Source organism: Aulonocara stuartgranti, assembly GCF_965226115.1.
Source record: "Aulonocara stuartgranti genome assembly, chromosome: 19".
NCBI lineage: Eukaryota > Metazoa > Chordata > Actinopteri > Cichliformes > Cichlidae > Aulonocara > Aulonocara stuartgranti.
In genome coordinates this window covers 6,908,386-6,923,641 of record NC_138955.1, presented here as the reverse complement: position 1 = coordinate 6,923,641, position 15,256 = coordinate 6,908,386, and the positions used below count along the sequence as shown (strand labels likewise).

The following is a 15,256-nucleotide window of genomic DNA, read 5'->3' as shown; positions in this document are numbered from 1 at the left end:
GGTTTTGGACTGCTGCACTCAGATATTTTCACCTCCCTGGTAAACCATAGACTCAGAGCAGTGTGTAACTGTTGACTGGTGAGGTTATTTTTTATAATAGCCTGTAGCCCACATCAACTGATTGGTTTATAGAGAGGCAGAAAGTATTATAAAAGTCTTTAAGTAACTACAGCTCCATAGCCGCTGGGTGGAATGTGTGCTAATGCAGGTACAAAACCTCCCACGTGCTGTTCATCACATCTCTCCTTTAGTATACTTTTATGACTAAATACCAGTACAACGAATTATCTTCCCATCACTCATGGTTGTCTAAATTAAGTACAAAAAATAAATAAATAAAAATCACTCTAGTGCCACTTCTAAAACTTATATAATTCTGCACAATTGACCTCTGACCCTTTGCATGTTCACTCAGTAAACATCCCACTCGGTTTTCTTTTCACACCTGCTGTAATGTGTGATCTCTATCCTGCTTCACTCCTCCGCTCGCCTGGAGTGCCACTGAGTCATTTCTACGGCTGACTTCACAGCACTAATTCAGGTCAGCCATCAGAGCTGAGGCTCAGAAGTACCAGGGTCCAAACAGGCACCACCTCCCATCCATCTGAATGTGGGGCAGATTAAAACCACAACAGCAGGTTAACCCATGACTTTCAACGAGTTTGATTCCTGCGGGTTTGCTAGATGTGACTATTTGTCTCTTTATTCACATTGCAGAAGCAAAACCACAGGTGTGACTGACAATAGCAGTGACTCTTTAACACTAGGACTATGAAACTGAATGGAAATAAGCAACTGTTACTATTTTTTTCAACTGTGACATGTCAAACATTTTAAAATATCTTCACAATTAACACCTACTCATTGGACACGTAAGGTACATCTCACCAGTACTTAACTGGTCCCCCTTTTTGATTTACTGGATGCACAGTCACCACATCCCAAAGGTGCATCGGAGTACAGTGAACTCAACACCTTCATGGTACATTATCGTGTTGGAAGCAGTCATCAGAAGATGTGTGGACTCTGGTCAGAGCTGGTAGGGCAGATTCCGATCCTATCATCTGTTCTTCCATGTAAACTGTAACCTCAGTTTTTTATTGTTAGCTGACAGGAATAGTAACCAGTGTGGTCCTCTGCATGCCCTTGTTGTAACGAGTGTCTGTAGAGTTACTGTTGCTTTCCCATCAGCTCAAAGATGTTTAACAACCCTCCTGTGTCATGTGATGCTACCATGTCAGCTGATGTTTGCATTAATAAGCAACTAAACCCAATGATGTGGCTGATGGAACGATTGAACCTTAAAGCAATATTACATAATCACCATCTATACAAATTTATGAGATGTCAAACATAAGGCCAGGGGGCCAGAAATGGCCCCGCACACTCGATGGCTTTGGAAAATGTGAAGGAGGGCATAAATTTGGAACTTAACTGCACTTTCATAAACTTTCACAGCTTTTCCTCCTGATTAAAGGGATGCCCCATACACATTCATACTACACCAATGAGCATAATGAATAAATAAGCAATTATAAGAGAGAAAAACTCCAGTTTTCACTATCTACTATAAAAGTGTATTTTTTATTGAATTATATTATTATTATTATTATTATTATTATATATATATATATTATATTAATTCTTTAATACAGCAGCATATCATTGTCAGGTAGAAAAACTGAGATGATTGTTGAAATCACTTTTTTTTTTTCTTTTGCTAACATATATTCTTATGCAGGGATTAAATGTGTAGTCACACTTCTTTACATTGACAGAAATGGGAATTTCATTCATCTGAAGTGGGCTGTATGTATCCTGTGATGTAAAAGGAGTTTGATATCCCTGGTCTATGGTACATTATATGAGACATCTTTAGTTCAGTCCTGCACCTGAAAGCCTGGCAGCTCGACTGAACGTGTTGAGGCTTGTACTCTGGAGGTGCAAAAAACTGGCACTATGCAGCTCAAGCTGGAAAAGGAATAGGAATTACAACTCCTCTGGGATTCAGCCAGTGTTACCCATGATTTCCAAAATAACTGAGACTCGGTCTTTTTATGGTAATCATCATAAAAAGAGTGACTTACTGAGTAAGACGGGGCTATTTCAAAGCAACCTACAGCTGCAGGAAAAGAAATGCTGGCTTTCACAAAGCAAGGCGTAGCTGTTTAAGAGAAAGATGTGTGTGCTGACTTTGCATTCCACAGCAGCCTGCGGTTTCCCTCCCCTTTGTACCTGACCAATTTTGCCTCATTTGTCTCCCTGCTCATTTTGCATACCATCAGGTGCGGTTCTCTCCACTCCGTTTAAACCAGGATTCTCTCTTGCACACGCACACACACACACACACACAAGCGCACCACGCACGCACAAAATGGGTGTACTGCTATGAAATCAAAACTTGCTGAGCTTGTTGGACAAAGAACATAAAACGAGATTAACATACACGTTTGCATTTTTACACAGGTTCCAACACGGAGACGCTTTACAAACAGGTCGGTTTTTATTTTTATTGGAATACATATGGTCTGCTGTACAGCTTCAAGAGACCTACATGCAGAGTGCGCCAGCCACAGAAAGGTTAAAACATGCACAATGTATTAAGTTTAAATTGAAAAGAAAAAAAAAAAAAAAAGCCTCCCCACACAGTACGCCTGGCATTGCTGACACAGAGAAGCAGTAATCAATCATAAAACAATTTTGATCTGATTTTAATTACATATACGTCTGTGTTTGACACCTCTGTCAGTCAGTCTCCTTGTTCTGCACACACATTTATATACACTCATCTATTAATAAAACCCAAATAAACAAACAAATAAACGCCTCATTTGTACAGTTCAGAAATTCTTAGATGTGGATGAATCAGCGTTAAGAGAGAGAGAACATCCAGTTAAACAAAAATGTATTATTTTAATTTGTTATCCGATTGTTCCTGTTAAGATTGTGTGTTTTCAATATATACACATGTCTGGGGACCTGCACCCTTCTTTCTTTGGCAGCACTTTCAAACATACAGCACAGAAGATGTACAAACCCTGAATTTATGAGCGAGAGGCTGGAGCAGTGAATGGTCCCCGATTTAAAAAGAAAACACGAAACCAAAAAAGAGAAAAGGGGTCGACACGTGTTGAACCGCTCAACATCGGAGACCTGCTCAGCTCTGATAAAACGCACGTGACTCTCACTCTTCAAAGACCATCGCTCGACGCTGGCTTCTCTCTTTCTCTTTTTCCTCATCCACGGTGCGTCATCATGTCTCCAAGTTGTGAGAAACGTCTTGCATTAAAACTACCAAGCACAAAATACATGAAGAAGAACTCTCCAGGAGTGTGACAAAGAAAAAGGAGATACATTACCTCGAAAAACAAAAAAGTCTTTAAGTCAAGATGGACAAATACTTTATATATTTCAGTAATAAGGCCCACTTTACAAAATTAGTTTTTCCTTAAATAAAATCTATCCAATATAGATTCCAAAATAAGACATCTTTTGTTTAACAAAGAGAAAAAAAATACATAAGAAGAGAGATGACAGAGAAAAGACAAACCTCACTTATATTTCCCCTTTATTTCAGAACCTTAAGAGACACCGTGTCCTCCTGGGGAAACTTTTGCACCATCTCTGTAAACTGTAAATACTGTGGAATGATTTTGGCACATTGTTAAAAGGCTGAGACGCAAACATGATTTTTCACTGAGTGCATGCCAATTTCCTTTACCTGCTGAGATGATTCTTGAAAAGAAACAGATAATAAACCCTACATAACCAGCTGTGGTACATTCAGCAAACAGCTACGGACAATTTTGGGGGCACAGAAGAGAAAACGTTTTAACAATGGGGGACTTGAAGGGGGCATTAGTTGTTTAAGTGCTGGTTAAGTGCAGATTACAGCCTGTGACACCCCAATGACACCATAACCCTGGCTTCACAATGGAGGCATTTGAGGACAAGGGCCTGCTAACATTCCTCCAATCTCCACTAAGTACATTCTAGTCTACTTTTATAAAAGGAAAAACAAAATAACGGATGTTTATCGATATACCAACACATCTTCAGAGGATTTCTCTTAACTCTTTAGCTGGTATCCTAGCAGGAAAGCAGAAGCAGCCTCTTTTTGTTTTTAAACAGCAGCTATTACACCATTGCTGTAATTCAGTCCACATTCAACCATCAATCACAAATCAGAGGAGACATCAGGAAAAGAAAACAGCCCCGGAATCCTTAAAACCTGTGAAATTATCACTGCAGCTCCCCCAAAAACCAATTAGTACATTCCACCATATTAACACTGCACCAACTTTCACCGAAGCATTGAGTAAGACCTGTCGCCTGTGAGCAGTTGCATTTTGCACAATCACATAAGCGCACACAGATGCCACGGGTGGTCTTCATGCTGGGACAGTCCAGCTGAGTCTCACTGGATGGAGTGGATGTTCGATCAGGTTTAGCAGTAGCGTTTGGGAACATTGGGGCCTTAGAAGGAAGAAAGGTGGATCGCATAGTTTCAACTTTGGCCTTTACCCAGCCCGGCTTGCTTTGAACCCGACCTTGAGGAGGAGAAACCTGCCACGCATCGTAAAACCTACAGTTTCTGACAGCTGGAACACCCCCACCCCGAACTCAAACACTCTTTAGGGAAAGAAAGGACGAGAAAGATTCAAAAGAAACAACTCACAGATGGAGAAATGCTTCACAGTGGTGCTGCTTAGGGATCGGTGGTGGAGCATCACGTTGGATTGGAGGGAAACAGTAACAAGAACTTTATGGCCCATGAGGCAGGATAATGGGCTGTGGCTCAGGTGCTTGCATCACCATCCTGACCCACAAACGCCCTCCAGCCAACTCAGGGCTCTGCAGACGCCACTTGAGCTTTAAATGAGAACCCTCGCTGACATATCAACAACAGCAACAAACGCACTAAGAGAAGAGCACGTGTATATGTGGGAGAAACTGAAACTCGATACCCCCCCCTGGATGTTTTAATTATCATCATGTGCACGTCACTGCCAAGCTGGCCATTTTTGACGCTCCTGTATTTAGAAGCCCTGAAATCAAGATGTAGAGACAGGATTAGACCCAGACCTGACCTTTCACCTTTCAGCTACTCAGGGAACTGCCCATCATTTTCTGGTGACAGGCCTCTGGCCTTCAATAAAACGAGCCTCTGCACCAGTAGCATACATCACTGCTGTTTAGGGCAAAGGTTTTCCTTTTAGGAAGTGAGAATCTAAGGAAAATACAGAGAAACAGAGGGAGGAGGAAGGGACACTTGATTTTTAGCAAAATCCTAAAAGGAAAGTTAAAATTGGCCGAAAAGATGAGAGACTGGGGACGAGAGGGCATTCTCTCTTGGTAAATGAGAAGTAGAAGAATAACAGAGGGAGCACAGGAGGACTACATGATCATCATGTCTTGGCTTGTGCACTGAGAGCTCTAAACAGTGCGTCTGGTCCGTTTTTGCGCCATCATAAAGCCGGCGGAGGCGGCTAGTCACAAAGCAAGCCTTTCAGAGGCGGAGCTGCACCCTGTGACTCTGACAGTCAAATCCACACAGCGGCGTGACTTGTGTCCTTTAACAGTTTCAGGGAGGATTTCCCCTAAAAATAATTTTACAATGTCAACCAAAACTATTCTCAAATAAAAGAAAAATGCAATTAAATGCAAACGGAACAAATCAAAAACTTACATGTTTGTATTGCATGTTATTTATGTTTACTGCAAGTGTAAGGAAATTGTGCGATGGTCTGAATTTGTTGGGACAGTTTACCTCTTATACCGCATCTCAAGGCACAGACGAACATGCTGTAGATATTACTGCAAGAAGGTAAACATAATGGAAAGACAGACTGGTGAAAATGTGCACTCCTAAAGGTAAACTTTTAGTTTTAACCTAGCAAACTTCTCACTTACACAGTCATCACCTCTTTTTGTACACGATGACGGCTGAAATGGTTACAGATATTGCAGTGGGGGTGGGGGGGACAGTTTAATTGCATATAATCTCCTGCTTGCATAAACTGTAAAGTGACAAAGTGGCAACAGACAGAGGTCCTGCCATTAGGCAGATCTTTTCACAATAAAAGAACCTGCACATATGTGGAGACTAATAAATATTACAGCTTGATGGTGGCTGGTAGAATACAGGAGACCAAAAAAAAAAAAAAAAACAAACAAAAAAAATAAGTGAACCAGATCATCCCCAGCAGGGTCCGACAACACAGCATTAAAATCCACAACAGCAGAGGAGCCAGATGGAGAGCAGGCTTTTAAAAAGTCCCAAGTTCTTTCACAGATCCAGAACTTGGTCCAGAGTTGTCACAGTTATGGTTCTGTTTTTCTCTCTTTCCCCCCCCTCGTCTACAGTTTAACAGATGCGAGAGACAAAGAATGCAGTCGTGTTGGATCGGAGCATTAAGCCATCGAGCAATTGGTCATTCTCAGCTGCATTCCTCCTGAGCAACATTCATAAATTTTGTTCTAGGATTAAAAGTTTACATAGCCTGTCATTCTGCAGTCAATCTTCTGCAACGGTCTCAAGATCCTGCCGGTGCCTGTTGATAGACTTTATGGAGAAACTTGAATACGTCAGCAGGGTTTCTGATGACCTCAGCAAAAAACCAAACAAAAAAAAAACACCTCATTTTATTACTGGCCGGTGGCTAAATTGAATTCTACTGCACAGTCTCCGCCGTAGTGGCCCCTGGCAATGAGTGATTGCTCCAACATACCAACCCACCAGGTGTTGTTTATCGTCGTAACAAAATAATACACCTCTATAGAAATAAGAAAGAGAGACACTAGCACGATTCGCACGGCGAACCAAGTCACGTACAAGCAGGACTGTCACTTCCTGGTTAGAAGTCCAACGCCCTTGGGTCGTTCCTATGACTGGTGTGTACACATTACTTATGGCATCACTAAAAAATGTCCCACCCTGCCAGGCCATGGTTGCTGGTAATCGAAAGTCCAAAGTTCAGTTCAAACAGAAACTCCATTTTTGCTATGGCTCTTTCAAAACACATGGATGAGGACAGTTGCAACAGCTGTAAAATACTGAACCATGGAAACTGTGTCATGGTTTGAGGTTATAAACAATGCCACCCCCCATCCTCTTGTTTTTTATTTATTTATTTTTTCTTCTTGCATGTGCATTCCATTTCATTGCGTGCAGTCCACTTTCTTTTTTCAAATGACACGGTTGAGAAGAAAGCGAAAGGATGATGCAGAACAGGAAGCGAATTACAAAAGAATCAAAATAACAGAAAAACATAAACAAGGTCCTGGCCTGTGAAGACAAAAGAAAAAAGAAAAATGTGTCTGTGTGTACGTCTGTATTTGTATTTGTGTGTGTGTGTGTGTGCGTGCACCTAAAAATCCAGCCAACCGGCAACCCTTTAAGCATGCTGAGTCACAATCTTTCAAGTGTTCTTCATTTATTACTTAGAAACATGCAAATCTTCATTCAGCATCTAAGACCTCAAATTAAATCCAGTTTGAGGTTACCGCGTGCTGGAAAGTCGGGATATGGGCTGAAATTAAACCGAACGTTAAAAATGTGGATGTGTTTGCTTCTTGTTTTGTGGATACGTTTGCATGGCTTGTGTTTGGTGAAGGGGGGACGGGATGGGATTGGATGAAGGTTTTCAGAAGGAAAAACGAGTCTGAAACAAAACCGAGGGGAATTCGCTTCCTGTTTTTGGTCACATTTAAAGTAGCGATCGTTTGGTTTTATAGAGAATCCTACGGGAAAATCCAGCCCTGTGAGAGAGAAAGATGCGCTGCTGTTGACTGAGGATTGGGTTCGTCTTTTCAGTGATGAAGAAAAGTTGAAGTTCTGAAGCACAAGTGACATTTCCAGCTACTCTGAGGTTACTGTAACAAACTCTCTTGAGTCTATTTTCCTCCAACTCTGGCGCACAGGAAAATCTCCAGCCCTGCGCAGCGTGCCAGCCTCTCCCTTGTCAAGTTTCAGGATTACACTATAATACATCCAACAGAAGAAGCAGAAGATAATACACTGGCCGGTGAGGAAACCTCCAAAAACACTGTACAGGCGCTGACCTTCCATGCACGGCTTTTTCTGGAACAGTTTTGAATAGGAAGAAGCGTCCATGTCTCAGCGTACACTCATCATCAGGTCGGTGGTTTGTTGTTCAGTGTGGCTGCAAAACTGTTGTCTGCTGGAGGTGGTGGTGATCTATGTAGCCGTCATTTGATGGGAAACTAGCGCTTGGCCCTTATTTTGCAGTTGAGAGCTTAATGGAGTGCTGTTATGGGAGGGGAAAAAATGAATAGAAAAGAGACACATTTAATCCTTCATTTTTAAAAAATGTTATCGTAACTATTCATCTTTGTTAGAAACATGACTGGTCTGTAATTTCGTGGAAAGTTTGCCAGAAAGAACAAGATAATTTGCAAGCAATTATTGGGGAAAAATATTGAGACCGAGCTCATTGGTACACTTCCAATTTAAATCACAATTTTTAATTTCCAGTCTTTTAGTCTTTTATGGCAAATCAGCTGTACATGTAAAATGTGAATATCATTAGTATGATGGAGGAATGAGGTCTCCAATCCTAAATGAAGTTACTGTATGCTTATCCGGGTTCAAAGTGAGCTTTTCTCTCATTTTCCATAATTTATCCCTAATTATGCTGGTCTTTCCAGAGGAAGTCACCAAAAAAAGCATATTTAAACTTGAGAATTTTGCTGCAGCACAGTTTGTAAACTGCCTTGTGCAAAGATTTCATCACTGTCGCTATGACGATAATATATAAATAGAAGGAGAAAGCCCCTTTATAGATGAGACGCTGTTCCAAAAGGGGTAATTAATAATTGTATATTTTAATTAACTATCAGGAGTTAAAAGAAAAGAAAATCCAGCCACCTCCTACCTGCCCCACTTGCTTCAATCCTGCTCCTCACTTGGTCTAATGTTGCTCTGACTGACGCTGGCTCCACGGTCTGCCTCCTGCTCCGCTCCTCCCCTCAGCTCTGGCTCCTAAGCCTTGCCCCCGACTGGACCAGGGCTCCCCTCCTCTAGAGGCTCCAGGTGTCCTGCTTATCCGATCGTAAGAGGTCCCCAGATCACTACTGGGTATCTGTCGTCTCCAAGAGGCTGGGCTGTGACTCGGGTTTGGACTGGGGTCCAAGTTATCAGAAGCCTGGAAGAAAGAAATTACATTTAAAAACTGGCTGTTGTATTAACTGGCATCCGAAATAAGCGCTTTTCCAAGTTTAAGAGGAATAATTTGGATTTCTTTGCTGAAATTTAATGCCAAACTCTGGAGTTTGTCTATAGGAGCTCTGGGCATTTTGTGGGGCCTTGCTCGGACCTTTGTCTTATGCGGGCATTGACTACATGCCGTTAATGTTAACTGGTGTGCGACAAGTAAAGTCTGCCATGTGGATTTCTGCCAGGGGAAAAATCCCCAACCAAAAACCCCAAACATACCCCAAGCTGAGAGATTTATAATTTGGCGGGCTCACTAGAAAACAAACCCCAAGTTTCTAGTTTGTGGTGGATACAATGGCACGTCCTCTCTCATAACCTCAGTAACCCTTCTCTAAGAAAGCGAGAGTTGGATGACGATGCAGTTCTTAAAGCACACAGAAACAGCACCCCACTCCTGTAATTTCAGTTTTTAAAAAAGCACCATAATTAGTGACATTTGGTGGGCTGGAGTTGGCTTCTGGTGCAGTTTTAGAAAGCATTCTTGCTAATTGGCTTTAATGGAGCCCTGCTGGTCTGCCTTTCACAGTCTCCTGGGGGAGACAGGAAATCAGTCACCAGTGAAGGCTGCCAAAGTGGGTGTGCTCAGTGTGGTCACTTCCTGCTTCAGTCACTGTGGGAGGAAACCGTCAAGTGGCATATTCTCCTTCTATGGTAAGTTAATGCTCCAAGACTGGGAGTTTTCACGAACTTTCCTCGAAATGGATGTAGAGTTCCTCCTACACCCAACGGGAGGTTTGTACCGTACAACACATGGCAGTGGAATTAAAATAATGCTTGGTTAAATAAAACCTGCAACAAAACCCCCCAAATACACACACATTGCACAAAAGTGCTGCTCTTTGACCAGCTTTTATATGTCAAATGAACAAGCCACATACTCTAAGATATTAAGAAAATTAGTTTGACTTTTGGGAAATAGTCTAAAGTTTCACATATCTATGAAAAATATGAAGCCAGACTAAAAAAAAAAAAAGAAGGTTGAAACAGGTTTTTCTGGAGTCTTTGTCCACATCAAATTACACTTTTTGTACAGACTAAACCAGGAAATGTTGCAGTATTTTTGTGAGTTTTACGTTTTCAGGATTATTTATTTATTTCACCTTTTCCCACCCAGTAAATCCCTCGAGATTTAATCAAATTTTCAAGGGAGAACTGGCCAGGAATGTCCTTTTAACAAAGCCAGCATAGCTGTTTAACCTGCTTCAGCTTTTATCTGGGGCACTGACATGAGAATGGCTTCTCTCCGCGCTTCCAACTGAAGGAGCATCTTGGCCAAAATACTGAAATATGACTAAGTGTGTCTGAGGATGAATTTTGCTCTTTGATGAACTAATGGCCAACAGATTTGTGAAATAAATACAATAGTGCATTCGAGTTCTTCCAGATCAGCTTTTTCTGTTTGTGGTTTCTTGTTTGCTGATGACTTGTTTCACAAGAGGTGGAACTTCCGACAATCTCACTGGTAATGATTTTAAAAATCAGGAGGACAGTTAACAGTGGATCAACTCTTGACTCCACACTTTACTGCCAGTATAATATGTTCTGGTGCCTCGCTCCTTGGCCAAACGTAAATTCACAGCTCATTCGAGTGCAGGCTGAAGTTTCCTACTGCTACAATGGGATGGAAGTACTACAAAGACATTCTGCTCTTGCAGTCTAAGGTGTGGAGTGACTGCCACAGAAAACAAGCAACCCCTATTTAAATGCCGGCCTGTTAGGCAATTCAAATCAAGTGTGCTTGGAATGCAATGCAAGCGGCTGTGTATGTGTGAACGTGTGTTGTGGAGCTGTGGCACACACACAGCTTTCCTTGCTTTTTTTTTTTTCTTCTCTTAATATTGGATGTTGTTGTGCAGCATGCAGGACCGACTGTCAAATGTGGAACACCACATAGATGAGAAAGCATGAACAAAACTTTATTTTTCAAAAAACATCAAGACATACATCATTACTAAATTACTAAAATTCTAAGAACTAAGGTGTTCCCTCTATGCCCGAACTAAACTTAAAACAAGAACTTGTGTCCTAATTAGCAATTGACAAAGCTTAAATCTTCATAGAAACTTCTTTCTTATGAGCAAAGAGGGAGACGCAGACTGCGGAAAATGCACCGGCAGTCTCGGCACAAGTTCGCGGGCGGAGGGTGGACGAAGAGGGAGTACAAGGTTTTGAAGTGGTGGCTGATGACTTTTACGCTGAAAATTATTACAGCATCAGAAAAAGACTCCTCACCCCTCGTTTCATTCCATCCATTCAACGGCTGCTGATTGCTCGCCACATCAAAATGGACGACGTCAAAGTCTGCACAGTGGTGGAAACTCTCTTGCACTAACTAAAATTGGTAAAGAACTTTTTCTTTTTTTTTTTTTTTTTGCCTGTCCCGTTTGGCTCTTTTGCCATCAGAATTGTTGTCTAAAGGCAAAGAAAGATGCCCAACAGATTTACTTTACCAAATTGACCATCCCAGCCTTGCCGTAATGGTCCATTTGATTCACCTTTTATTGTTTATTTTATTTTCACTTACTGAATACGGGACAGACTTGACTACGGGACAGACTTGACTCAGCTTTCCTTGCTAGCATGCTTATTGTTAGCAGCAATGCTAACCATCAAGCCATCTGCTCATACTTGTAGTACAAAGGGTAACTGATGCCACTGCACAAATTTGAACATCGTAGAAGCTCTAAAAGGATAAAAGATTGAATGAGTCTCGATAAATGCCATCACTACAAGCCAAAGCAGTTGATAGTTTAGTCACGCTGCTAAAGTGTTGGTTCAGATAAACTAGATATGACCATGACCTTTCACTGGAGGAAAAGATGTCTGTCTGTCTGTCTCTATTATAAATAACCTCTAGATAATTTATACATGAGGTTCAAAAGTGAAAGCTAATCAATAAGCTATCAGTCTGCCCAGGGTGCTGAGGGTACTTATAGGAATTGGGAGTGTTTTCTCCTCCTTAATGCCTATCGACCAATATGTCCTCACTGGTCCACAGAAAGCTGATTTTCAGTCTGCTCTCCTTCCATCACCAGGGCATGAAAGATAGTCACAACAATCTGATGTTTAAATCTCTAGAAGAAAAACTAGATTTTTTTAAATGTTCTTCATTCATCATTTTAAGGTTCAAAGACAATTTTACAAGGAGCAAACATGTCAAACAAAAACAAACTTTGATGAATCAAGAGGAACACAGATGCCCACCCAGCTGAATAACAACTGATGGGGTGTCAGTTAATGATGTTGAGAGCGGCTCCGTCTGCAACCTTGTAATAACACAACCCTCTTTTATCAACCCCTGACACTGCAAACACAGACTAATCCCAACCTTCCACTGTCCTAAGTACAGCTGTATTTATCCAAGCCTCTTGGGAACGGACGCAGTTCAGACCGCTGAAATATTCTACAAATCCAAACCAAAGATGATCGGCTTTGCTCCAAGACACGCTTCAAAGCCCAGTTTTGTTTTTGAAGAAACTTATTTTTTATTGCACTGGGGTAATTTCTGCACATAATTGCTATCCAAATCGAGTGACCAGTTCATGCATGAAATGTCATGATGAACAAGGTTCTACCGCACAGTGGATTTGGGAAATTCCTACAATAAAATTAAAAAGTGCACGAGTGACAAAAAAATGAACAGGGGGACGGTGGTTTAACAGTTCACAGCCGATCTTAAACAACGAAGACAGGACTTGTTCGATGGTTCCGGGTTCCCGGACCACAAAGCATCAGTGATGTGGGACAGGAGGCTTATCTTAAGTAGTTGTGGTTGTGAAATTGCAGAGCTAAGGTCGAGGCCGAGTGGCACTGAGTGGGCACTGCATAATGGGAGCATTAAAAAAAAACAAAAAAACTCAAGGTTATTTTGTTAATGCCAGGGTTTTATGATAAAGAAAAAGAGCAAGGCCCTTCACACTTTTTCTACCAGTCTGCTAAATATCAGTGATGAAAGGGGGCATTTGGGGGTTGGGGCTCAGTGTTGGGTAGATTTCATTAAGCCCATTGATGATAATGACTAGGGAGGAGTCCTGCAGGCAATTATAGCTCCAAGGCCATGTTAGCTGTACTGAAAGACCCAAAACCCCAGATTTCCCCTGACACGTTACTGAACATGCATGACAGCGATCCATGACGATGTATTTATAAATCGCAGCATCACTACATACAAAATACATGTGAAATATTCACACTCCATTTTTTATGATCTCACATACATGATATCACAATATAATCACAATGGCCCACATAGCCTCACATATTACATTGTGCTAACAGTGGAAAAGTCTGCCACACCTAAATTGAAATTTTTTAAATTAAGCTCTTATAAACAGTGACAACATACTATGTACAAAACAAAGTCATAAAATAAAGTCGCAGACCTTAACAGACACCTTTGCTTATTACATGGTGTCTTCCAGAATAGCAAACTGAGTCTCTCACTGATGTGGTAGAACATTCACATAGGAGAAAGCTATTTTCTTCTCCTTGAGGTTTTTCTAACCTACTTTTCCCCCTGTTGAGGTCTTTTTCATTTCCATCCTTACTACTTTCTGTCCCACCCTTTTCTCTTTGTGCTTACTGGGGCAGCAGGAGTGGGGCCTGCAGAACTGCTGTGCTAAGCTTGAAGTCACGGAGCCTGGCGTCAGGGAAAAATACCAGCTGAGCTCTAATGCAAAGTGGACACACCAGGAGCTAAGGCCTGCAGCTGCACTTTGTGTGGAGTCTTTATCTTCATGCTAAAACTATTTGCAGAGAACAATACTCTAAGCGCAATACCAACTTTATTAATTGAGTATCACCAATTCATTTTTTTAAATTTACAAATGCTTGAGAAATGTACCAAGAAAACAGACTCAAGGAACATTAAGCATATTTCAAAGCAGAACAAAAATGAAAATAAAGTTGCATCCAATAGCCACGTGTTTTATATCATATCTGATAAAAACAAAAGCCTATAAAACTGAATCTACTACAGGAAAGTGTTAACAACCTGAAGTCAGTTTTCCTTACCGGTGGCTGCTGTGAATATGATCGGCTCCAGGACTGAGAGGTAACGGGTGCATGGGGTATGGCCCTTCCCAACCCTCCTGTTTCCATAGGGGGAGACTGAGAGATCTTACGCATGTACACCTGGGACAAAGAGAAAATTCCCTCTATTATTTTTTTCCTTTGTGTGTGAAATTACTTTGATATACACTTATTAACTTTCCCCACCTCAGCAGGGGACGGCTTGGCTCCCTTCTGTGCTGCAGCATTTCCGCCGCCTCCGTTTCCACTGTTTACAGAGTCCTCTGTGTCAAAGGTGGTTGCCCTGTAAGCCCTCCACGTTGTTGCAGTTTCGGTTTCATCTTCAGACCCGCCATCTGTCATTGCTCTCGTACTCCTTCCTCGACTTCCCTCGTCCACAGACATGGCGCTTTTGTTCCTCCAGGGGCTTCTCACGGTCACATTCTTCATATCTGGCAAACTGTCTTCGTGTGACGGTTGGCTTTGCCGTTGGCTTCTCCAGCTGGTGACGGTGGTCGTGCTGCTGCTGCTCTCAAATCCTGATTCTGTGTCGTTGAAGTCTGAGGAAGTGACGTCCGGGGACTGGAGGCTAAAGTTGCTGCGCTGGCAGCACAGGTGGCTGGTGGTGGTCTCCACCCTGGAAGAGTTGTGGAGTTTAGACCTTGATGATGAATCACTGTGGCTGTGTGGCCCACAGTCCTGGTCCTGGCATGGCCGCAAAGTGATCTCACTCTTGGGTATGGAGATCTCATATGGGACGGAAATACTGCCATGATGATCAGTGTTTGGGCCTGGCAATATATATAAAATGATACATTTATACAGATGCAACAAGTTGACAGTAAGTTGACATGTGCTTTAAAATATCAGTTTTTGGGGGGTGCAAAATTAATCTCGGTCCAACAGTTTGGCTCAGGACAAAAACAAATAACATCCTATCAGCTTAAGTTTGTGTTTAATGCTTGTTAGCAAATATTACCATGTCACTAGGCTCTCTTTTCTTTCCCC

General features: G+C 41.8%; 1 protein-coding gene across 5 annotated transcripts in view; it reads right to left on the bottom strand.

The window, feature by feature from the left end:
• Positions 1-2,481: 2,481 nt before the first annotated feature.
• The window catches only part of luzp1 (leucine zipper protein 1), a 56,709-nt gene continuing 43,934 nt past the window's right edge, over positions 2,482-15,256 (bottom strand). For all 5 annotated transcript variants that reach the window (XM_082516387.1, XM_082516384.1, XM_082516385.1 and 2 more), the window contains 4 exons: positions 14,456-15,039; positions 14,252-14,371; positions 8,898-9,167; positions 2,482-8,270 (listed from right to left, as the gene is read on the bottom strand). In XM_082516387.1, coding sequence (XP_082372513.1) covers positions 8,934-9,167; positions 14,252-14,371; positions 14,456-15,039 — 938 coding nt within the window. In that variant the 3' untranslated portion in view covers positions 2,482-8,270; positions 8,898-8,933. The remainder of the gene's footprint in view (positions 8,271-8,897; positions 9,168-14,251; positions 14,372-14,455; positions 15,040-15,256) is intronic.